The following is a 26,410-nucleotide window of genomic DNA, read 5'->3' on the forward strand; positions in this document are numbered from 1 at the left end:
AAGACATACAGATGGCCAACAGGCACATGAAAAGTTTTTCAACATCGCTAATCGTTGGAGAAATGCAAATCAAAACCACAATAAGAAATCACCTCACACTTGTCAGAATGGCTATCATCAAAAAGTCTACAAATAACAACTATTGGTGAGAATGTGGAAAAAAGGGAACCCTCGTACACTGTTGGTGGGAATGTAAATTGGTGCAGCCACTGTGTAAAACAATATGGAGGTGCCTTGAAAAATTAAAAAAAGAACTACCATATGATCCAGCATTTCCACAGCTGGGTATAGCCAAAGAAAACAAAAACACTAATTTGAAAAGACACATGTACCCCAATGTTCACAGCAGCATAATTTACAATTGCCAACATATGGAAGCAACCTAACACCTTGTCCAGATGCCAAGGGTTTCTACTATTCCAAGACCATTTTATAACATCTCAGCTTAAAGTTCTGTGTTTTTTGTTGTTCAAATGCTTTTTTTCTGGAAAGTACCATGCACTAAGTATTGCTGAGTATGTAGTAAAATGTTACAGAGATAGTAATTAGTCCTTGAGTGGGAAAGATCCAGTAACAGTGTTTGGCAACCCTGTTACGGGTATTTGAGTAACCCTCTTTGGAAATAAAATGGTCACACTATCTGCCAATAGGGCTAAAGACAAAACAAAACAAAACCCCATCATCCTCACTCTTAAATAACATCTACTTGTTGGATTACTATACGTAACACATTTCACCTTTGTGCTGCAAAAGAGAAAGAAGGGGAGAGAGAAGAGAATGAATGAGAGATTCTCTGAGTAATGACTATAATTAAGGCATGGAATGTGATGAAAAAAAAGAATCTTAGTTATTTCCTACCAGATATGAAATCAGATTTACTACATGGAGCAAATATCAACTTGTGAGGATACAGGAGTCATGAAAATAGGTGGTTTTTTGTTCATTCATACAACACTACAAACTAAGTAACAAGATGACAAAGACCAAGTCTGTTTTATCCCCCATTGCCTCCCCAGTGCCTAGCACGGCCATAACAAACAATATTTGTTGAATGAGGACCTACTGTGTGCTATGTACAGTACTAGGAGCAAGGTGGACATGACCCTAACCCTCGGTCCTAAGGAGAAATCCTACTTCCTCAAAGTAATAAAAGCTGGAGTTTGGAATCAAATAAGTATTAACGATATTATCGAGGATAATGAAAACAACTAACAGGGCTCCTTTTCGAGATTACATTCATAGCTTTCTCTATCAACTACTATAACAACTCTGTGGATAGCCGGGCAAATATTAATATCCCCAGTTCACAGTTGAGATAATAATACTCAGTAGTTACTGAGGGATTCTTACTTGCCAGCACAGCGTTCAACGCTTTACATTCATTATCTCATTGAATTCCCCAATAACCCCATAGGCAGATACTACTATTTCCCTCATTTTCAGACTAGGAAATCAATGAAGCTAAAACAAATTTAAGCAACTGTGCGGGGGTGGGGGTGGGGGTGGGGAGTGCGTAATTATTAAGTGGCAGAATCATGATTTATCTCAAGCGGTGGGACTCCAGGGTTTTCCACTGTGCCTAGAAAAGGCAGCTGAACACGCAGAGCAGGTGAAGATGCTGGAGCTAGTGCCAGTCGGGGCACCTTTATTACCATCCAGATATTTAACAGGTGCCCAAAGGTGAAGCTAATTTATTCCCAGAGAGTTTAAAGAGAAGACTCATCTTTAAATGACTACAAAAAGTATCCCACCATAACAGACACAATTTAACTACTGCAATAATTTTGAGAGAAGAGAATGTTTTGCTGCTATTTCCTCTAGAAGCAATGCTCACTATTTAAATCAGGAACATTCAGAAGCAGTGAGAGAACTTAGCAAACCCCAAATACATCCTCATGCAATCCATATTTACGTGGGCAACTGCCTATCACGGCCAACTGGATGGCAATTTTACTGCTGAAGTGAGTCCAGGCAAAAGGCTCAAGCAACACAAGAGCTGGGAGGGACTCTGGAAACCAGCTGGTGACTAGCTAGATACCAGTGCGCAGCCCCCGATTTACTGAGGCGGTGAGATTCACGGAGTTCCAAGACCTCCAGAAAAGCATTCCGTGCTAAAAGGCCTTCCCACCACTAGAAATCAGTCTATCCCTTTCGCCCCCTTTCCACTCCTTCTCTTGCTCTCTCTCCAGCTGCTTTCTTCCTTTTCAACACATTTTTTGAAACGGTGGTGAACAAAATAAACACGAACACGCCTTCCGAACAGATTAAAACATAATTAAACCAAGAACCTGATCCTTCGCGCTTCCCCTGCCACGGTCCACGCCTCGGGGCGTTGGAGAAGGTTCTGGTGAGGCGAGGGTTGGGGAACGCAGGGACGCCCCGCGGACGCGTGTTCCCCGCCAGCAGCAGGGGGGCGCCCTGAGCGAGTCTGCGCAGTGCACAGCTCCGCGGGTCTCCTAGCGACCCGAGAGGCGGGGGAAACACACCACCGGAAGCCGGGTGGGCAGCCGGGGAAACACGGCTGACCGCAAGCGGCTATTCGCACCCGCGGCGCGGGCCCGGGTGTCGGTGGGCACGGACTGCAGGCCCTGGTAAGCGCGCGCACGCGCGCGGGTGGAGCGTGGGGGGAGCCTGCGCCCCCTGCTTGCTGCGGCTGGGGGCGGGGGATGGCCGGGGGCGGCGGAGGACCCAACTCCCTTACCTCCTCATGGTCCCCCGCAAAAATAGACCATAACCAGCGCGCGACGTTCCTCAACGCCAAGGACACCTTTTTTTTTTTTTTTTTTTTTTGGTTATTCTCAGAGTCCCCCAGAGGATGTAGATGAATATACCCATTCCAGATGGGAAACTGATGGCCATAGAGTCCTCTGCGGAGACTGGTTTAGCCTGCGACCTGCCCTTCTCCGGGTTAGACAGCACCTGGAGCCTTGGCCACCCAGCTGGTAACTGTGGCCAAGCTGAGCCCGTGTTTGGAGAGTACCTCGGGTACTGGGGTGGTCTGCTGCTGTTTTGAATGTGTTGATCTCGGAGAGACAGCAGTCAGCTGTCCTGGAGAGAGATCTTAGTTCCCTGCCCAGGAATTGAACCTGGGTAGCCTGGATGAAAACCAGGAATCCTAGACACCAGGGGCTAGAGGCTAGAAGCAAAGTTCCCCTGGCTCTTACCCCCACTGAAAACAAGAATGTTTCAAGGAGGCAAAAACTGTAAAAACAGGTACAGCGTTTATTATTAGAGACACAGCACAATGTATGGGAGAGCACACACTGAAACAGTTTATTTAAGTCAGGAGCTAGGCAGAAATACACACCCAGGGAGAACGGGTATGGGCGTCCTCTCTTAATGAGGAGGAGATAGTAAGTCAGAAACTAGGCGGAAGTACACAACCGGAGAGGAGTGCTGGCCTCCTGATTGAGAAAAGCAGTGAAGAGGTGATTTAAATCCCTTCTATAGGACAGTCCTTCCAGGTCTTTGTTTACATCTGGCCAATTATCTTGCTTCTTCCTTCACACCTGACTGGTCCTAGGATGCTCCCCAACATGCGTGTGCAATATTTTGCTAAGATGGATCCCACCGCAGAGGCCTGTGGGTGCATGTCCACACTTACTATGGGGTGGCGCCCCCTCCCTTTTTGACCCCCAAGGAGCCTTCCTGCGCATGTGCAGAAAGGGAAGTTTTCCTGACCTCAGGAGTGGTCATCTTATCTCTTTACTTCAGCAGAGCTCAGCTTCTGCCACTAGCTTTGTCCTTGGAGCGTCTGGGGGAGAACAAAGCTTCAATTTTACTCCACGTGACAGACACCAGCTGTCCAGCCCAGGGGCCCATCTGTCTCCTACCTCTGTCACTGCCGCAGGACAGGAAGCTGAGGCTTTCTGCCTTTGCTGATTCCTCGAGCTGCTTATGAGAATGGAATTCGGCTCTCTTGTAGGCAGCACGATGTGATGGTTAAGATTACAAAGTCTAGAATCAGAAAGGCTGGAGTTGAAGGCCAGTTTTCCTCTTGTTTGACTGGTGACCTTAGGCAACTTAGTTGCTGTTTCTGGACTCAGTTTTCCTACCTGTAAAATGGGGACAATAAAAGGAATCAGCTTTATAGGATTGTTGTGAGGATTTACTGACATAGCACCTGTGAAGCAGTTACTGCCACATACATGCACTGTATACATGTTAGCAATTATGAACTCTTTGAGAATCTCTCCCCACCCCCATTTTCAAACTATTTGCTTTGAAATAATTATAGACTCACAAGAAGTTGCAGATATAGTGCAGAGGCCCCATATACCCTTCCTCCAGATGCTTCCAGTAGTAACATCTTGCATAATGATAGTACATTACCAAAGCAGGAAATCAGCACTGGTGCAGTATATGAATTAGACGGTAGACTTTACTTGAATTTCACCAGTTGTCACTTGTGTGTGTGTGTGTGTGGTTCAGTAAAATGTTGTCATATGTATACATCAAGATACAAAACTTTCCTCACCACAAGGGAACCACTTCATGCTATCCTTTTATTATCATTCATTTTCCCACCCACAACCCTTGGCAACCACTAATTTGGCCTCCATTTCTATAATTTTGTTCTTTTGAGGATGTTAGATAAATAGAATAATACCTTTATTAAAAGTATAAAACTTTTGAGATTGGCTCTTTTTCATTCAGCGAAAGCCCTTGAGATCCATCCAAGAGATTGTGTGCATCAAGTTAGTTCATTTTTACTGCTGAGTTGTATTTCGTGGCATGGACGTACCATGGCTTATCCATTCATGTGCTGAAAGACATTCAGGTCGTTTCTAGCTTTTAGCTATTACATATAAAGCTGCTATGAACATTTGCGTACAGGTTTTTGTGTGAACATAAGTTTTCATTTCTTTAGGATAAATGCCTGACACTCTTTTGCAATTCTTAAACGTGGAAATATCCAAGTATCATATAGTGACTGTGAAATAGTAAATGTTTAGAAAAAATGTTTTATTTTCTGGGTCAAGCAAAATTTTTCATGAACTTAACAGAATGCAGAGTGGTAAGCTTATCAGCTATGAGAGGTAAAGTGGTGTCATGGGAAGCCCTCCAGCCAGATTGGTTGCCTTATTCACCTCTTTGGAACTCAGTTTCCTCATTGAAAAGTGAGGAAGGTGAACTAGATTTCTTTCAAAGTTTCTGCCAGCTCTAACATTCTATGAGGTTTGAGCTAGCTGCCACACTTTCCCCATTTTAAGTGGTATGACTGTCCTTAAGTAAAAATATTGGTTATCAGATTTGATTTTATGAAGTGCTTGTGTGATGTATTAGGATAATGAGAGACCTGCCATTAAGCTGCTCAGGTTGCAAGTCCTGACTTTGGCCATGGCTGGATATATTAGATTATCCACGTCCCATTTTCCTTCCTATTTGTCCATCTGTCTCTTCCATCTTAGCTTCATGCCCTAACTACTCAGTGCAAACAGGGGTCTGATGGGTCAAGAAACAGAGTGAAGCAGGCTGCATATGAGGCAGTAGAGAGTGGTAGAGACTGTGAATAAGAGAGCATAGGACTTGTCTAAAAGATGGCAGCCCTTATACCAATAATGGCTCCATGGATAGGTGGACCCAGTGTCCCCAGAGCTCCTAATTTCTGTTCCAGATTATTTGTGTGAACTTTTTTATATGTCAGAAGCTCTGGCATAGTGGTTAAACACCTTTCTCCAGAGGCACACTACCTGTATTAAAATTTCAGCTCTCCCCCTTATCAGCTGTGGGAACTTTGACAAGTGTTTGGTTTTCAACTTCTTTGTGCCTCAATTTCCTTATCTGTAAATGGGAATAATATTAGTACCTACTTCATAGGAGTGTTATGAGATTAAAATAAGTTAATTCATGTAAAGCACTTAGAACAACACGTGTTATATAGAAAGTTCTCAATACATGTGAACTCTTATGATTCTTATTAAAACACAAATGGGATCAAATGACAGGTCTGTGGGCCTGATACAGTCCATGAACAACCAGTTTGCAACCCTTGACCCCCTGAGTTTAGAGGAGAAATCGAGGTCCACAAAGGTTAAATGAAGGGCGAAGGTCATGCAGCTAGCTAGGGGCGAGGTGTCACTGTGTCCAAGTTCTTCCCACTGCACTGTGTCCCTTTAAAGGATAAGAAAGAGTCCCAAGAGGGGTCACAACTTGTGAGTATTCTTCACAAAGAGACTGGATAGCTGGATGGTGGTGACAGCACCACCAAATGTAATAATGGATTACATTTACACATAGTGACACGGATGAGCCTTCGTGGTATCCTGCTTGGTAAGCAAGTCACAGAATAGTACCATTTACGTACATGAAGGATACACAGGTCTTATAAGGATGTCTGCAAACAACGGGTACATTCCAAATCTGTTAAGAGTGGTTTTGCTTGTGCAGGGGAGGGCAATGACGGTGGGCTACGGGAATAACGTAGAATAAAGAAAACAGGAGAGGGGCCTTGCACAGACCAGCGATAACGTGCCATGAACCAGGACTATGATTAACTCAGACTTCGCCACGTGACCCTCCCTTCCCCCACCTCTCCTCCTGAAACAGGTGGAGACCAGCCTGCTCACAACCTCCTTCTCCCACCCTTGTGGTCCTTGTGGTCCATAACACCGGCACGTTGTCTCGCAGGTACAGAGAAGATCTGCCGTCCAAGTGCTTCACAAAGCACGGGCGCAGGTCGCCACGCCCCACGTCACTGAACAGCCGGCGGTGGAGGTTTGTGAGAACGGGACTGGACGACTTCCGGAGAGGCTGCCCGCCTTGCGGAGGTGTGATCACTCGGGGCCCTGAGGAGGGCTTTCTCCCCCAGATTTATCACAGAGCTCCCCGACCTGCCCCGAAGAGGAGCCAGAAGGACATGCTGCCTAGGGAAGCAGCCCTGTGTTCCACGCTCTCGCCGGCCCGCCAGGCGCGGAAGGACTTCCTGGCGGACGTTGAGGCCCATCCGACCCCGCACCCCTCGGCTCCCTACCCGAACCTGGAGGAAGACATGCCCGCAGAGGTGACCACCCGGGGAATATTGCTCCTTAGATGCCTGGGGAGTTCCCTCCAGGGGGAGAGGGTGATGAATGTGTCCCCAGGGGGGCAGTTCTCCTGGGGTTTGGAGCAGCCTTCTAAGATGTGCAAGTGGCAGCAACATACCCGCCGCTCCCTGTGCTTCCTATGAGGCCATCCAACTTACAAAGGCCCAGCAAACCGGAAGTGTCCGACTTGCTTACCCCTGAAGCTCTACCAGTCTACTTTGCTTGTGACTTTTTAGGGGGAGAATAGAGTGGAGGAATTGTCCAGTCTTGCTTCTGTCACGTTAGCCTGGTCTTGGGAGGTGTCCGTGAGAATTATTAACGGATGGCTAGAAAGGCACCTGCGCACCTGAAATGTCATGGGCAATTTCACCAGATTGCCAAGACTAGGGCTGGGCAGCAGCTGCGATATGTCACCTCTGTCCCAGGCTTCTTTTAAGTTGCAGGTCTAATGTCCTTCGCATACGTCTCTTGTCCTTATAGCTCAAAATGGCTTCCACACCTCCAGGCATCGAGTCTGTCTTTCAGACAAGAAGGGGAAGGGGCAGAGTTTAAAAGTTGCACGCCAGCTGACTCTTTTAATTAGGCAAATAGTAGCCTTCCCAGTAAACATCTCATTCATCTGACCACTCTTAGCTGCTAGGGAGTCTAGAAAATTGAATTTCTTGGGTGGGTATTGCAGCCCTGAACAAAATCCAGGACAAAATTCTATTAGATTTAAGGAAAGGGGGCAGGATGGATATTGGACAGGGAACTAACAGTGCCTGCGACCCCGCTACCCCCTTACCCCCTGCAGTCTGTTCCCTATGTCAGCAAGCATGACAGTTGTTGAGAAGGTAAACTTTTGAGGCTCTGCTCAAAGCTTCTCATTCAGAGTGAAGTCCTTGCCATGGTCTGGAAGGTCCTGCGTGTTCTGTGCTCCATCCCATTCCTGCCCTGCTCCCTCTCCAGCCTCACCGCCTACTCCTCTGCCCTCCTCAGTCTGCTGCAGCCACTCTGGCCTCCTGGCTGCTCAGCAAACGTGAGCAAGCATGTCCAGTTTAGGTCTCTGTTCCTTTGCCTGGAGCACTTGCCCCCGGATGTCTGCCGGCCTCACTCCTTCACTTGCTTCAGCTCTTTCCTCAATTATCTCCTCACTGGAGAGGCCTACATAAAAAGACACTCCCCTCCCTCTCATCCTCTGTGCCTTACCATGATCTGTTTCCGTCCTAGCAGTTGTCAGCACTGGGCTTCTCACTGGAATAAAAGCTCTACAAGGGCAGGGCTTTTCAAGGGCAGGGATTTTATCTGTGTCTTTCACTGTGTACCACCAATACCTGGCATATTGTAGACACTCAATAAATATTTATGGATAATGGATGAATGAATGAGTAAGTGATTAGTGTCAGGGAAGTCTGTAGAAAGGACAACTGGAATTTCTAATCAATGATTTGGCCCCTGGGCTTTCCTTCACTGCCTCCTGTGGGCCAGAGCTCTGAGTCCGTGACAAAGAGATTGTTTGAATACCTCCTTAGAGGGCACATGGGACAGTGGCTCTTATTCCCATGTCTGACCTCCTCAAACAGATGTGTTGGCTTCCTTCTGAAGCAGGATCTCTTCTTGTGGTGCTATGATGGCCACCAGCAGCTCTAGATGTAAATTTTACCCAGAAAAACACCACCTCTTTTTGCACGGTTCCAGCAAAATTCCATGACCAAATTTCCCTAGGTCTCACTTGGGTCTTGTACCCATTCGTAAGCCAGTCACTGTGGGCCTGATTAACACGGTCAGCCTGCAGAGTGATGAGTGGTCAGGACAATTCAGATCACAAGGACTGAGAGTGGAGAGAGACATGATTCTCCAAAGAGAAGTCTAGAGACTGTTACTCATAGGAGGAAGAATGGATGGTGGGCAGTCAAATAAACAGAAATCCTCTAGAGACACCTTTTTTCTGTGGGGCAGTGGGGTCCGGGTGGGTCCAGAGGAACTGTTCCACCTAGAGGAGACGGAACTTCAGTAAAAAGGCCACATAGCTAATGTCTAGGTGATGGACGTTTACCTGCAGCACCCAGCGCTGTATTTACACTGGAATTGATGAACAGAATTGACCAACTGGAAAGGAAAAGGAAAGGGATGACTAGGTCCATTCTGTTTTAGAATCAAGGGGCACCCTTTTCAGCTCATCTTTCTTTCCTCTAAAGTTGTTTTCTGTTTGTAACTCTTATTAAAGGTGCTGGAAGTGCTGGGTCCTGACAGGAAGCTGGAGGACACACGGGGTTATTGTCAGGGCATCCGGAAAAGAATGAAGGAACCCACAAAACTTTTAAAAAAATGTTCTACTCAAGTCTTCCTGGGGCAGTAAGTATCGTTCTTAACCTCTCGCTCATTCCTGTCCCATGATGAAACGTTCTAGTACAGATCTTCCTTGACTTACGGTGGGCTTATGTCTCCATAAACCATGGTAAATGGAAAATACCATAAGTCAAAGATGCATTTAATACATTTAACCTACCAGACATCATAGCGTAGCCTAGCCTACCTTAAACGTGCTCAGAACACTTACATTAGTCTACAGTTGGGCAAAATCATCTAACACAAAGCTTATTGTATAATAAAGTGTCGAATATCTTATGTCATTAACTGAATACAGCACTGAAGGTGAGAAACAGGATGGTTGTGTGGGTACAGGATGGTTGTAAGTGTATCGGCTGTTTGCCCTTGTGATCACGTGGCTGACGGGGAGCTGTGGTTCGCAGCCCAGCATCACGAGACAGTATCATCACTGCATATCACCGGCCCAGGAAAAGATCCAAATTCAAAATTCAAAGTGCATTTTCTAGTGAATGAATGTTGCTTGCTTTTACTCCATCATGAAGTAGAAAAATTGTAAGTCGAACCATCATAAGTCAGTGACTATCTGTAGTTACCTTCTCAAAGCTTCTCATCTTTAGAATATTTTAGGAATAATTAAGAATCTTGAGAATAATTAAGAGAAGCAAAAGTAACTAAGTTCCTGAGGAGGAGGGAAGGGAGCCTCGGGTCCCGCTCTGAAGAGTGTTTACTTCATAAACGGATGTGAATTAGCCAGCTATGGAGCGAGTACGGGTGTATCTGCGTGACTCTAGGACAGCTGTCGGAGAAGAAGAAAACTGCAGAAAACCTGATTGACTTTGATTAGCCCACAATGGCTTTCTGCATTATCTGTGGCAGAAGCCCTTTTATTCAACAGGACTGAGACCAGTAGTTGGTTGAATAACCAACCAACCAAACCAGCCAACCAAGAGGCTAACATAGGGAATTGTAGAAGATGATGCTTTAGTACTTGACACATTTTGCTTTACCCTAAAACATAACTGTACATTCACTTGCTAGTCTTTTAATATAAAGCCTTTTTTTGGAGTACGGGTCTGCTGCTTGGAGTTTCCCAGTCATCTTTTTTGCATAAACTACACCAGTAATGCCACCTTCATTGAACCTTTCCAAAGCACTAAGCTTAATTTTCATAGAAACCGCTCTCTTTCATATCACACTTTTGTTTTCCCCATTCACATATTATTTAATTTAAAATGTAAATGCCATGATAAGTATACTTGACACGAACAGATTTGGGATATGCATTTGACCGTTGAAATTGATGAGATCACTGGCAGGCACTGAAGCGTATGGGTGAACTAGAGGGCAGCCCAGCCACAGCACCCAGGCCACTTACATAGGACCCAGGACCACGGCCAGGGTGTGTGGAAGGGGCCACGGAGAGCTTTGCTAGTCATACGAGTTAGCTACATGGAAGTGGAGTGAGAGAGAATCCACTGATTAATTATACATGTTGGTTAGTGGGGGACACGAGGTGACAGGAGCCCCACTGTTCTGGCCTCTTAGTGTACCCCTGGTCAGTCTGGGGAGAACAACTGGGCACACTCGTCTCAGCTCTGCCCTTCTACTGGAAAGCAAGATGGCCCATGGAAGCACGAGTTCTCCTCTCTTCCTTCCTCCTTGAGGGGAGCCCCACCCTGGTCCATGCCGCTGCTGCCCGGATGGGACAGTCTGCCCATTTCTGGATTTCAGTTAGCAAGTCCTCTTGGACCTGAACCCAAGTGCTCGAACATGGCTACCGCCAGTGATAAAGGGGACATTTTGGCTTTCGTCTTTGCTCTCTGTATTATTTTTCAGTGCTTAGAATGTGGGTGGGGAAGAGGGAGGAGTGTTGTAAGTAGGGGGTCCCCTTGGAGACTCCAACAGTGTGGGTCAGTGTGGCCCTGTGAGCATCTTTGAATTCTTGACCCTCAGGGACCACTAGCTCATTCTATTTATGCAAAAAAATCAACAGTACTTATCAAGCACCTACTATGGGTCATGGTCAGTGCTAGGTTCTGAGGACACAGTGGTAAACAAGTTAGGACCCCATCTTCGTGGTGATTGCAGACTGGTGTGGAAGAAAGCAGTAAATATCAAGGGCATCGAGTCTTTGTTCACAAAGCTATATGTTTATGAAATATGACTTTTCTTTTATTTCTATTTATATCTGACACCAAGCCCTCATCCCACTGAAGAGCAAACATTCAGTCGTGGTCATTTTTTGTAGTGTAAGAAAGTGGGATAGGCCTCTAGCAATTGCAGAGGCAATTAAATTGATATTTAATTTCTTTCTGGTTTTGGGGACTCTTTCTTTTCTCAACCCTTTGCTGTTTCTGTCACACTCTATGCATCCACCCCACTCTCCCCATCCCATCTCAACGCCTACATAATTACTTCAGTGAGCTTGGGTTTCTACACAATATAAGATGTGTCTTTCACTTAGGCAGTTTTCTTGGTCAACCCTGTAAAAATCTCCAGGGCAAGAAATTTCAAGCTAATGGGTTATCTACGTAAGAGGGGAGAAGGTAAAGTATAGAGAAAATGAACAAAATTAATGTGTTAATAAATTGTCATATCACAGAATGAATGTATAATTATATAATGGCGAGGGCTTTTTTTGTCAGTGTATTCTCAGTTTCCTATGGCTGCTACACAAAGTAACACAAACTTTGTGGCTTAAAACAATAGAAATTTATTATCTTGCAGTTCTGAAGGCCTGAAGTCAGAAATCAGAATTACTGTGCTGAAATCAAAGTATCCGCAGGTACGTGTCCTTCCAGAGGCTCTAGGGAAGAATCTATTCCTTGCCTCTTTCAGTTTCTGTAGGCTGCCAGCCTTCCTTGGCGTGTGGCCATATCACTCCATTCTTCGAAGGGCAGCATCTTCAAATCTCTCCCTGCCCCGTCTTCACATCACCTTCTCCTCTGTGTGTGTGTCAAATCTTCCTCTACCTCTCTCCTATAAGGCACTGTGATGGCGTTTAGGGCCCACCCAGATAATCCAGGATAATCTCCCCATCGCAAACTCCTTAGTTTAATCATATCTGTAAAGACTCTTTTTCCACATAAAGTAACCTTTAGAGGTTGCAAAGATCAGCACCTGATCTCTTTGGGAGCCGTTAGCAGCCTCCCACGTGAGGTAATATCTCCCATCTTTAAAACAACTATCTTTAACTATATAGTCTCTTCTTTCCTTTAGAGCAGAACTCCTTGAAAGAGGTGTCCATACTCACTTCCTCTTTCATTCTTTCTTGAACTCAGCAATCAGCACTCCACTGGATCTCCCTTGGGTCAAGGTCACCAATGGCCTCTATGTTACCTAATCAGTTCTCAGTGATCACCACTTGATGTAACTGTAGCAGCTGACACAATTGATATCATCTTTCTCGAAACACTTTTTCATTTTGTCTCTGGTACATCCTCTTTCTTGGCTCTCCTCCTGCGTCATGGTCCTCTCCCCAGTCTTTTGCTCGTCCTTCCTCACCTTCTTTTTAACCTTGAAGTGCATCAGTCTCTGACATCTTCTTTTCTACATGTTATGCAATCTAAGTCACCTCATTCAGGCCGTCTATGTATGTATGTTTAACATTTGCCTTTGAGTGTATAATTGGCATCTCAGACTCGACAAGTCCTAACTGAACTCTTGATTTCTTCCCCAAACCTGCACCCGCTTCTGTCTTCTCCAGATCAGTAAATAGTAACTCCATTCTTCCAGTGGCTTTTGAAACAGTGGTTGCAATCTGCCAAAAAATCCTAACGCCTTTACCTTTGAAATATACCTAGAATCTCACCTGTTCTACTACTGTCAGTCTATTCCAAGATACCATCATCTCTTGCCTGGATTATTGGAATAGTTTACTAACTGGTCTCATGGCCTCCACCCAGCCCCCATCCTCTGCCCCAGTCTATTTGCTGCACAATAGCTAAAGTGATTCTGTAAAAAACTTAAGTCATACAATATCAGTCCTGTGCTCAAAATTCTCCAGTTGCCTACTTATTCAGAGTAAAGTCCATAGTCCTTACAGTTGCCTCTCAAGTTCCTTATGATCAGGTTCCCATTATCTCTTCAGGCCTCATCCTCTACTATTATATCCTTTACGTACTCCTCTCCAGTCGCATTGACCTCTTTGTGTACCTCATACATGCTTAGCACCAACCTCAGGGCCTTTGCACATGCTTTTCTTTTCTGCCTGGTGTCTGCATTGTTTGATATCTACATGGTTTAATCCCTTTCTTCTTTTGGGTCTCTGCTCAAAGATCACTTTGAGAGAACTTTTCTGTATAAATAAGAGCCCCCTGTCATCACCCTCCATCCCTCCTGCCTTGTTTTATTTTTCTTTATACCACTTATAATCACCTGGTATATATTTGTTTAGCTCTTTCCTATCTGTCTCTCCCTACTCAATTGTAAGCTCTGGGAGGACAGGGTCTTAACTTTATTTACAGCTGAATCCAAATGCCTAGAATGGTGCCTGGCACATAGTTGGTGCCTAATAAATATTTGTGGAATGGATGGATGGATGAATTAATATATAGGTGCTATGAATAAAAGGTACAGGGTGCTGTGAATAAAATGTGGGCTCTGGGGACAGACTGTGTGAATACCTCCCTGAGGAAGTGGCATGTATGTTGAGACATAATGGGGATGAGGGAATAGAGTTGGCATTGCAGTCAGTTAGAATAACATGTACAAAGGCCCTGTGGCTGGATGGGAGCATGATAAATTCATGGGACTGAGAGGGGGCCACTATGGTTGGAGCTCAGAGAGTGAGGGAGTGTGTAGTTACAGAAGAATCTGGAGAGATAGGCAAGGAACAGGCCATGAAGAGCCCTGAAAACTGAGTTTAGACTTAGATCTTTACTGGAGGAGTAACAAGAAGCTATTGAACTCAAAAATCTTGTACCTGAATGTCCATAGCAGCATTATTCATTATAGCCAGAGTGGCAACAACTCAAATGTCCATCAACCAACTGATGATGGATAAACAAAGTGTGGTCTCTCCATACAATGGAATATTATTCAGCCATAAAAAAGGAAGAAACTACTGATACATGCAACAGCATGTATGAAACTTGAAAACATTATGCTAAGTGAAAGAAGTCAGACATAAAAGATCATATACTATATGGTTCCATTCAGATAAAATGCCCAGAATTGGCAAATCCACAGAGACACAAAGAAGATTAGTGGTTTTTAAGAGCAGAGAGAATGGTGGGGGTGGGGAGATGAACAGTGACTGTTAATGTTTATGGGCCTTCTTTTTGGGGGTGACGAAGATGTTTCAGAATTAATGGTGATGGTTGCACAACTTTGTAAATATATGAAAGCAACTGTATACTTTGAAATGGTAACTATTAGGGTGTGTGAGTTATATCTCAAGTTTTAAAAAGAAGCTATTGAAGACGCTTAATCCAGGATGAAGGGTAGCTGCATTTGATAAGACAAGATTTACACTTTGGGAATGGATTAGGGATTAGCAGTTAGGGCCTTAAGAGAAAATGCAGAGACCCCAGCAAGGAGCCTTTTGCAACAGTCCAGAGAAGGAGACAGAGTTAAAATCTACCAGATTTACTAATAGGCTGGAGTTTAGGGCTGAGGGAGAGAGAAGGCAAGGATATCTCCTACTTGTCAAGATAGTCTTGACAGATTCCAAGCACTGTAATTTGTGTTTTTACCTGAAATAGGTCTTAATAAATGGTACTCATAATTTTAAAAAATTAACTTACAGTGATAAAATTCTATATCAGCTTTAATTGTTCTAAGTAAATATGATATACTTGTCTTTATGATATTGATAATGAGAATATGATCTTTGAAAAATACTAACATAGAATTTGTACCAGCTTGCAAGAGCCTGCCTGTTAAACATACTTGCATTATGAGCTCCTCCCCAAGATACTATTTGAAATCCACCTGGATTCATGGCGCTGTATATTGTGATTCTTTGATGATCTCATTAACTTTAGTCCCAAGAAGACTCCTGTGTCACATCCAGGCCAGTGGCTTTATGAAGAAAAGAAGCCAAGTGAATCAGATCTGCTCTGCAATGATGGTCCACTTCGTCATGAAAACGTACGCAAAGGAGTTAGCGACTTCTGCAGCTGGGCTACTAAGTTTGTAAGTTACTGGTAATACTTAAAAGTCGAGCTCAAAGTTGCTTTTGTTAAAAAACAGTGTTTGGATATAATCTAAGTCAAATAGGCAAAGTCGTAAAGGAATCTTTTGACTCTCCCACTGTTTAAAATAGAAATGTTTCTTGTAGGTGAAATTTCTGGAAAGTTTGCAAGCTTACAGCCAATGTTTGAATGTTTATTGTTTATAAGTACATTGCTGTTGTTTCATATATTTTTTTTAATTTAAAAATTTTTTTATTATTATAATTTTTTTAATTAGCTTTTTATTTTGGAATTGTTTTAGATTTACAGAAAAGTTTCAGAAATAGTAAGAAATTTCCCATATTTCTCATGCCCAGTTCCTCCTATTAATAACATCTCTTGTGTTAATAATTAGTATGGTACACTTGAAAAAATTAATGCGCCATTATCAATACATTTTTTTTGAATTTTATTTATTTTTTTATACAGCAGGTTCTTATTAGTCATCCATTTTATACACATCAGTGTATACATGTCAATCCCAATCTCCCAATTCATTACACCACCCCCCACCTCCCGCGGCTTTCCCCCCCTTGCTGTCCATATGTTTGTTCTCTACATCGGTGTCTCAGTTTCTGCCCTGCAAACTGGTTCATTTTTCTAGGTTCCACATATATGCGTTAATATATGATATTTGTTTTTCTGACTTACTTCACTCTGTATGACAGTCTCTAGATCCATCCACGACTCTACAAATGACCCATTTCGTTCCTTTTTACAGTTGAGTAATATTCTATTGTATATATGTACCACATCTTCTTTATCCATTTATCTGTTGATGGGCATTTAGGTTGCTTCCATGACCTGGCCATTGTAAATAGTGCTGCAATGAACATTGGGGTGCATGTGTCTTTTTGAATTATGGTTTTCTCTGGGTATATGCCCAGTAGTGGGATTGCTGGGTCATATGGTAATTCTATTTTTAGCTTTTGAAGGAACCTCCCTACTGTTCTCCATAGTGGCTGTATCAATTTACATTCCCACCAACAGTGCAATAGGGTTCCCTTTTTCTACACCCTCTCCAGCATTTGTTGTTTGTAGATTTTCTGATGATGCCCATTCTAACTGGTGTGAGGTGATACCTCATTGTAGTTTTGATTTGCATTTCTCTAATAATTAGTGATGTTGAGCAGCTTTTCATGTGCCTCTTGGCCATCTGTATGTCTTCTTTGGAGAAAGGTCTATTTAGGTCTTCTGCCCATTTTTGGATTGGGTTGTTTGTTTTTTTGTTATTGAGCTGTATGAGCTGTTTATATATTTTGGAGATTAATCCTTTGTCTGTTGATTTGTTTGCAAATATTTTCTCCCATTCTGAGGGTTGTCTTTTCGTCTTGTTTATGGTTTCCTTTGCTGTGCAAAAACTTCTAAGTTTCATTAGGACCCATTTGTTTACTTTTGTTTTTATTTCCATTACTCTAAGAGGTGGATCAAAAAAGATCTTGCTGTGATTTATGTCAAAGAGTGTTCTTCCTATGTTTTCCTCTAAGAGTTTTATAGTGTCTGGTCTTACATTTAGGTCTTTAATCTATTTTGAGTTTATTTTTGTGTATGGTGTAGGGAGTGTGCTAATTTCATTCTTTTACATGTAGCTGTCCAGTTTTCCCAGCACCACTTATTGAAGAGACTGTCTTTTCTCCATTGTATATCCTTGCCTCCTTTGTCATAGATTAGTTGACCATAGGTGCATGGGTTTACTCCGGGGTTTCTATCTTGTTCCATTGATCTGTATTTCTGTTTTTGTGCCACTACCATATTGTCTTGATTACTGTAGCTTTGTAGTATAGTCTGAACTCAGGGAGTCTGATTCCTCCAGCTCTGTTTTTTCCCTCAAGACCTCTTTGGTTATTCGGGTTTTTTTGTGTCTCCATACAAATTTTAAGATTTTTTTGTTCTAGTTCTGTAAAAAATGCCATTGGTAATCTGATTCTGTAGATTGCTTTGGACAGTATAATCATTTTAACAATATTTATTCTTCCAATCCAAGAACATGGTGTATCTCTCCATCTGTTTGAATCATCTTTAATTTCTTTCATCAGTGGCTTATAGTTTTCTGCATACATGTTTTTGTCTCCCTTGGTAGGTTTATTCCTAGGTATTTTATTCTTTTCGTTGCAAGGGTAAATGGGAGTGTTTCCTTAATTTCTCTTTCAGATTTTTCATCAGTAGTGTATAGGAATGCAAGAGATTTCTGTGCATTAATTTTGTATCCTGCAACTTTACCAGATTCATTGATTAGCTCTAGTAGTTTTCTGGTGGCATCTTTAGGATTCTTTATGTATAGTATCATGTCATCTGCAAACAGTGACAGTTTTACTTCTTCTTTTCCAATTTGGATTCCTTTTATTTCTCTTTCTTCTCTGATTGCTGTGGCTATGACTTCCAAAACTATGTTGAATAATAGTGGTGAGAGTGGACGTCCTTGTCTTGTTCCTGATCTTGGAGGAAAGGCTTTCAGTTTTTCACCATTGAGAATGATGTTTGCTGTGGGTTTGTCATATATGGCCTTTATTATGTTGAGGTGGGTTCCCTCTATGCCCACTTTCTGGAGAGCTTTTATCATAAATGGGTGTTGAATTTATTAGTCAAAAGCTTTTTCTGCATCTATTGAGATGATCATATGGTTTTTCTTCTTCAATTTGTTAATATGGTGTATCACATTGATTGATTTGCACATATTGAAGAATCCTTGCAACCTTGGGGTAAATTCCACTTCATCATGGTGTATGATCCTTTTAATGTGTTGTTGTATTCTGTTTGCTAGTATTTTGTTGAGGATTTTTGCATCTATGTTCATGAGTGATATTGGTCTGTAATTTTCTTTTTTTGTAGTACCTTTGTCTGGTTTTGGTATTAGGGAGGTGATGGCCTCATAGAGTGAGTTTGGGAGTGTTCCTTCCTCTGAAATTTTTTGGAAGAGTTTGAGAAGGATGGGTGTTAGCTCTTCTCTAAATGTTTGATAGAATTCACCTGTGAAGCCATCTGGTCCTGGACTTTTGTTTGTTGGAAGATTTTTAATCACAGTTTCAATTTCATTCATTGTGATTGGTCTGTTCATATTTCTGTTTCTTCCTGGTTCATTCTTGGAAAGTTATACTTTTGTAAGAATTTGTCCATTTCTTCCAGGTTGTCCATTTTATTGGCATAGAGTTGCTTGTCATAGCCTCTTAGGATGCTTTGTATTTCTGCGGTGTCCGTTGTAACTTGTCCTTTTTCATTTCTAATTTTATTGATTTGAGTCCTTTCCCTCTTTTCCTTGATAAGTCTGGCTAATGGTTTTGTTTATCTTCTCAAAGAACCAGCCTTTAGTTTTATTGATCCTTGCTGTTGTTTTCTTTGTTTCTATTTCATTTATTTCTGTTGTGATCTTTATGATTTCTTTCCTTCTACTAACTTTGGGTTTTGTTTGTTCTTCTTTCTCTAGTTCCTTTAGGTGTAAGGTTAGATTGTTTATTTGAGATTTTTCTTGTTTCTTGAGGTAGGCTTGTATAGCTAGAAACTTCCCTCTTAGAACTGCTTTTGCTGCATCCCATAGGTTTTGGATCGTCATGTTTTCATTGTCATTTGTCTCTAGGTATTTTTTATTTCCTCTTTGATTTCTTCAGGGATCTCTTGGTTATTTAGTAATGTATTGTTTAGCCTCCATGTGTTTGTGTTTTTTAAGTTTTTTTCCCTGTAATTCATTTCTAATCTCATAGTGTTGTGGTCAGAAATGATGCTTGATATGATTTCAATTTTCTTAAATTTTCTGAGGCTTGATTTGTGACCCAAGATTTGATCTATCCTGGAGAACGTTCTGTGCGCACTGGTGAAGAAAGTGTAATATGCTGTTTTTGGATGGAATGTCCTATAAATATCAATTAAATCTGTCTGGTCTGTTGTGTCATTTAAACTTTGTGTTTCCTTATTAATTTTCTGTTTGGATGATCTGTCCATTGATGTAAGTGAGGTGTTAAAGTCCCCCACTATTATTGTGTTACTGTTGATTTCCTCTTTTATAGCTGTTAGCAGTTTCCTTATGTATTGAGGTGCTCCTATGTTGGGTGCATATATATTTATAATTGTTATATCTTCTTCTTGGATTGATCTCTTGATCATTATATAGTGTCTCTCCTTGTGTCTTGTAACATTCTTTATTTTAAAGTCATTTTATCTTTTATGAGTATTGCTACTCCAGCTTTCTTTTCCATTTGCATGGAATATCTTTTGCCATCCCCTCACTTTCAGTCTGTATGTGTCCCTAGGTTGAAGTGGGTCTCTTGTAGCCAGCATATAGATGGGTCTTGTTTTTCTGTCCGTTCAGCGAGCCTGTGTCTTTTGGTTGGAGAATTTAATGCATTTACGTTTAAGATAATTATTGATATGTGTGTTCCTGTTACCATTTTCTTAATTGTTTTGGGTTTGTTTTTGTAGGTCCTTTACTTCTCTTGTGTTTCCCACTTAGAGAAGTTCGTTTAGCATTTGCTGTAGAGCTGGTTTGGTGATGCTGAATTCTCTTAGCTTTTGCTTGACTGTAAAACTTTTGATTTCTCCATTGAATCTGAATGAGATCCTTGCCGGGTAGAGTAATCTTGGTTGTAGGTTCTTCCCTTTCATCACTTTAAGTATATCATGCCACTTCCTTCTGGTTGGTAGAGTTTCTGCTGAGAAATCAGCTGTTAATCTTATGGAGTTCCCTTGTATGTTATTTGTCATTTTCCCTTGCCGCTTTCAATAATTTTTCTGTCTTCAATTTTTGCCAATTTGATTACTGTGTGTCTCGGCATGTTTCTCCTTGTGTTTCTCCTGTATGGGACTCTCTGCGCTTCCTGGACTTGGGTAGCTATTTCCTTTCCCATGTTAGGGAAGTTTTCGACTATAATCTCTTCAAATATTTTCTCTGGTCCTTTCTGTCTCTCTTCTTCTGGGACCCCTATAATGTGAATGTTGTTGCATTTAATGTTGTCGCAGAGTTCTCTTAGGCTGTCTTCATTTCTTTTCATTCTTTTTTCTTTATTCTGTTCCGCGGCAGTGAATTCCACCATTCTGTTTTCCAGGTCACTTATCCGTTCTTCTTCCTCAGTTATTCTGCTATTGATTCCTTCTAGTGTAGTTTTCATTTCAGTTATTGTATTATTCACCTCTGTTTGTTTGTTCTTTAATTCTTCTAGGTCTTTGTTAAACATTTCTTGCATCTTCTCGATCTTTGACTCCATTCTTTTTCCGAGGTGCTGGATCATCTTCACTATCATTATTTTGAATTCTTTTCTGGATGGTTCCCTATCTCCACTTCATTTAGTTGTTTTTCTGGGGTTTTATCTTGTTCCTTCATCTGGTATATAGCCCTCTGCCTTTTCATCTTGTCTGTCTTTCTCTGAATGTGATTTTTGTTCCACAGGCTCCAGGATTGTAGTTCTTCTTGCTTCTGCTCTCTGCCCTCTCATATATTTTTTAAAGTGGCTGTCTGCACCCAACTTTATTGAGATACAATTGACATATAACATTGTGTAATTTTAAGGTATACAATGTGATCATTTGATACATGTATATATCGCAAAATGATTACCATGATCTGGTTAGTTAACAAATCCATCACCTCACGTAATTACCTCTGTGTGTGAGGTGAGAACGTGTAAGATCTACTCTTAGCAACTTTCAAGTATATGATACAGCGTTGTTAACTAGAGTCACTATGCTGTACATTAGATTCCCCAGAACTTACTCGTCTTATAATTGGAAGTTTGTACCCTTTGGGCGTCTCCCCATTTCCCCCGCCCCATTGTTTCATATTTTAATCTTTCATTTCAATGTTAGGACCTTCTTTTCTCTCTGTCCTTCCCTCTTTTTTCAATTCATTTTTCTCAGTTATATTTATCTGTAAGTACTTGGAAAGCTATGCTTGACTACAGTCGTTAATGAAAAATATTTGACATGAAGAGACTTTTGACTCAGTTATCAAGTTCTTTTCTTGCCCTCCTTCTAAGAACCTTTTTAGTTATCTATTTCTGTCCCTGAGTCCCAGTAGATGTCTAGATTCCCGATGCTTTTTCCTGAATTTCAGACTCTCTAGAATTTTCAATCCCCCTCCCCCCATTTTTTGAGTCAGTTTTAGTCAATATATTATTTTGGACTATTTCTTTGGCAAGTAATATAATTCAGACTAGATTAAGTGAGAAAAGGGAATCATCCAGAAGTATTCAGAGCTTCAGGCACAGCTGGATCTGGGTGCTAAAATGTTTTTAGGTGCTCTCCCTATCACTTAGCTACTCTCTTCTGACTTCACATTCCTGTAGTCTTTCCCTAAGAGATATCAAAAGTATTCACTAAATTTTCCAAGCTTATATCCCACCAGGCAACAACCTAACATGGGAAAAGAGCAACCTTTTTCCTGTAGGGAAAAATCCAGGGCTTACTCTCACCAGACTAACGTGGGTCACACCTGTGCCTGAATTATCCACTATGAGTAAGGAGATGGAATATGCTCATTGACTGGTCTAGGTCACATGTCCAACCCTGAGGCCAAGAGGTGGGCATGTCCAGCCCACTTGCGACAGATGGACTGAAAGTGGTGGAGGGAGGCTCTCCGGAGTGTGACTGAAGTAGGGATGCTGGACAGGGTAGGTGATGCCCACTCTACCACTGCTTGTCTACAAGCTGACTAGATAGGATTGCCCGAGTCCCAGCCCTTCCACCTCTCCCACTCCTCCTGTTGGGGACTATTCCTCTTTCGAGGCAGGAAGTGTAAGGAACCCTAGGATAATTGTTTAACTGCTGTGGTAACCAGCCTTGTTTTCAGTCCCTTATGACCAAGGTCCCATAACTGTCATACTACTTTGGTCCCAATCACATCACCCTGTGGTATTTTCTCCATAGCACTAGTTTATACTTTCCTTCCATGTTGTTTATTTATTTATTTTTTACCTCATTGATTCTGCTTGCTCTAGTTTATACCCCGACTCGATTTAATGACCCCGTCTATAAATTTCACTCCGACATCAGCTTCAGTTGCTAATGACCCCATTCTCTATATTCCCCAACTTATATATTCCAAAGTAAGATTGTGTTGAGCCTGTAGAGCAGGAAAAAATAATTTTCCTTTTATTCTTCTAAGTTCTCTCTGGGATCTCTATAACTAAAGGCAGATTAACAAGAGAAAAACAAACAGAAGTTTATTAACAAGTACACCTCATATATACATGGGAGATACCCAGGGAAAAATGACTAACTCTCCTAGGTGGCTTAGAATTCAGGCTCAAATACCAACTTGCGCCAAAGACAAAGAGAGAAAGGTGTGGGGAGTCAGTAATGGGGAGGTGACCAGGAAGAAATAGGAGAACAAGAGTACGGTTTATTATGCAAATTTAAGTGGGTGCCTTTTCCTTTGCTAAGAGTGTCTGTCTTATGATTTAAAGTCTTCCTTCTCTTCCTGGAATGGAGAGGGAGACAGCCTTACAAGTGGAGTTTTTTTAATAAATGTAAATTTCACTTAAAGGGTGACTTCTACTCTGTTTCTAGATCGTTTCCTGTGTTGTCTGCTGTTTCTCAAAATCATCAGCTCAAAATAAGCCTTAAGCCAGAGGCATATTTTGGGGTGCTATATTCTCCTATCCTTCAAATCTAAGTTATCTTTCAGCCATATCATAGATCCACGGTCAGTCTACAGATTAGGGGCTCTTAATGTGCCCATCTGTACTCCTGCCAGCTATGGCTGGGGGGCGGAAGGCGGGTTTGTTCTGTGCTCAAAACATGGCTGACTAAAAGGAGCCCATGGCTTCAGTAGGAGCCCCGAACAGGGCAGCTTCCTGTATAAGGGGCTGTGGGCAGAGCACAAACTAACATTTCTAGACATGTCTGGAAAATACCTCTAAAGATGTTACTACTATAAAGTGTTGGAGATGTTTGCTTTTGATCAAACAGACTGAATTTTCCTCAGCACCACTATCTCCCTCAGGACTCACTGCTTCTTGTGGGTCCTAAGTTGTCTCTTAATGCACTGACAAAGCTCTCCAGACCCCAAATACTTCTTGTCTCCTACAAATGGTGACTGAGCACTTTCTACCTCTCCTTTAAACTACCTCTCTCTTCTCCGGCCATGGTCGAATACCTCCTGTAGATTAAAGATGGAAGAAGGAGCATTTCACCATTTGTCCTTGACTCATGCCCTGTGCTATTCTTCCAGCGGGGCCTGAACATTGATGAGGAGTTCATCCTGAAACAGTTTGACATTGACTGTCAGAGCAAACCAAGCTATAATGTGCTCCATACAATGAGACCCAGCCAGGTTCCTCTGGAGCTAAAGAAAAGGATTGGGCTGAATAACCTGCAGGAGCCACAGTTTTCCCAGAAACTGCACTATGAGCAGAGACTTCAGAAACCACAGGTAACTGCAAAAAGGGAGAAGAACTGAGAATCAAAGGAAATTAAATCGTATTCAAGTATTAAATGTTCTTGACTTCTGGTACTTCAGAAGGCACTGACCTTTTTCAGGAAAATTCTTGAAATTTTTTTGATGTTTAACATTTGTAAAAAATACAATAAATAAACATTTGTTAAATGAATGAATATTTAATACATCTTAAAAAGTCAGTTATACAAACAAGGCAGGCCATTCAGCATTATTGTTAATATCTGAACAGTCATTATTTCCCTCTTTATGTGTCTTATATGTTGAGACAACCTCTTTGTGTGTTTTATATGTTGAAATCTATCTCTTTATGTGTTTTACATGTTGAAATTCTAATAGTCAGTAGAAATATACGTGAATGTTTATTATTGCAAGAGTAAGATGCTGCAGTTAACAGTTGTGAACACTGTGTATGTCCAAAGAATTCTTGAATTTTTATGGCGGTCTTTTCGACCACAGACCATCATTCTTGACCATATGCTTGCCTGATAATTAACAAATCGCTCAGTTTCCCAGCACCAATTTCCTGTGAAGACAGAACAAGGAAGCAGAGATGAGAAAAAACAAGCTATGTTCTAAAGGGAAGTACTATGGGCCCCTGAGTACTTTTCTACACAATGTTTTAGTGCAAATATATATACACAAGTCAAATTGTGCCAGTCCAACGACAGATTTACGTGCCTAAGTGTGGGTGGGAAGCGGGGAGATTACAGAGTTAGTTTCTCTGGAAGTGAAGATAATAATTTCCCTCTTTTACACATAATCTTTGATACTATATTTCCAATATTTTTGACATACCAGCTTTGTCCTTTCATAATTGAACATGATCAGCTGACCTATTTTTACATTCATGATGTTTTCCGTCTTTGTCTCTGTTGCATAAAGTTTATGAAAACTATGCATTCCATCACTAATTCAGCACTTAAAATTTTCCATTCTCCTCTCATCTTTCTAAAGGGTAAAATGCAGAATGATGCTGGACAGGCAAATTATATCCATGTGGTTCAGGCACATGGGACCTGAACCACTGCTTGTTCTGAATCTGGGCTGAATGAAATTGCTCAATTCTCTGTATTTACAAATAATTGCACAAATGCTGCTTTATAAAGCATGGTGGTTATTGCCAAAATCGAACTTTTGACTGGCCAATGGAGGATCACTATGCAAAAGTTCAAATAGATTTCCACAGAGTATCATTTTCCTTCTGCCTGAAGGACTTCCTTTAATAGTTCTAGTGTAGATCTGCGGGTGATGAATTCTTCCAGCTTTTCTATGTTTGAAGATATCCTTGTTCTTCCTTCATTTTTAAAGATATTTTTGTGGGTATAGAATTCTAGGTTCAAAGTTTTTTGTTTGTTTGTTTTTAGTCCTTTAAAACTGTTGCTCCACCGTCCTCCTGGTTGTGTTGTTTCTGAAGAGAAATCTTATGTCATCCTTATCTTTGTTTTTCTGGACCTGTTTTTTCTTGGCTGCTTTTAATACTTTCTCTTTGTCACTGGTTTTCAGCAGTGTGATTATTATACACATTGGTGTATATGTCTTCATGTTTCTTGTATCTGGAAAAGTTTGATCCTTTTGGGTCTTGCTTTTAAGAACTGTTGAGAAGGGTCAAAATAATGTTTAGTCTAGGGCTAACTCCCTACTACCGATGCAAGACCCTTCATGTATTCTACCCAGTATCCTGTGAATCTTCGAGTTTCTCAGGAGGGAACAGGCCCTGGCCCTGGCCCTGTGTGCATGCAGGACACTGTTCTCTCTAATCCTTTTGGTTAGTTCTTTCCCAGACCTCAGGTGGTTTCCTCCCAGACATACACAGATGGAGACCCTCTGCAAACCTCTGTAGTTCCCTCTCTGTGCAGCTCTTTCCTTTCTGTTACTCTGGGCTGCAAACTTTAGCTGCCTTGGTCTTCCTGGACTCTCAGTTCTGTCTTCTCAACTCAGAAAGTCCACTAGGTTCCTCCTGGGCTCCTTCTCCTGCTCTGTGGCCTGGGAACTCTCTGCAGACAGTGAACTGGGGCAGTTGGGGGCTTATTCACTTTTTGCCTCTCAGGGATCACTGTCCTTTGCTATTTGATGTCCAGTGTCTTATAAATAAATATATATATATATATTCAATATATATCTATATTTCGTTTTTTGGTTGTTGCAGGTGTAAGGATAAATCTGGTCCCTATTCCGGGGATGGAATCTCCATCTTTATTTTCTTATTCCACATACTCTCAGGCCTGTTATCCTCTGCTCTTTGATGTTCTTTAAAACTCTGAGCTTTTCGACTACCTTACCTTTGCTCACAGTATTCTCTCTGCCTGACGTGCCCCTCTTCTCATGTCTACACTCTTACATCTTCCTTTAGACACAGGTCAGATGCCAATATTTCCATGGAGTTTTCTCCAGGTCCTTTGGTTGACATTAACTTATTCTTACTTCTAATCTCTCACAGCAGTTTCTGCCTCTATTGTAGCATGTTTCTCTTGGCCCTGTATATTCATTCATCCATTTATTTATACATTAATTCAACA

The 26,410-nt window shown here is 41.8% G+C and overlaps 1 protein-coding gene across 1 annotated transcript in view; it reads left to right on the forward strand.

The window, feature by feature from the left end:
- Positions 1-1,098: 1,098 nt before the first annotated feature.
- Positions 1,099-26,410, forward strand: part of FAM47E (family with sequence similarity 47 member E) — a 31,994-nt gene continuing 6,682 nt past the window's right edge. The window contains exons 1-6 of the mRNA XM_073804669.1: positions 1,099-1,143; positions 2,461-2,591; positions 6,631-7,003; positions 9,232-9,359; positions 15,323-15,473; positions 23,667-23,867. Coding sequence (XP_073660770.1) covers positions 1,099-1,143; positions 2,461-2,591; positions 6,631-7,003; positions 9,232-9,359; positions 15,323-15,473; positions 23,667-23,867 — 1,029 coding nt within the window. The remainder of the gene's footprint in view (positions 1,144-2,460; positions 2,592-6,630; positions 7,004-9,231; positions 9,360-15,322; positions 15,474-23,666; positions 23,868-26,410) is intronic.

This window comes from Tursiops truncatus, chromosome 5, assembly GCF_011762595.2.
Source record: "Tursiops truncatus isolate mTurTru1 chromosome 5, mTurTru1.mat.Y, whole genome shotgun sequence".
Lineage (NCBI taxonomy): Eukaryota > Metazoa > Chordata > Mammalia > Artiodactyla > Delphinidae > Tursiops > Tursiops truncatus.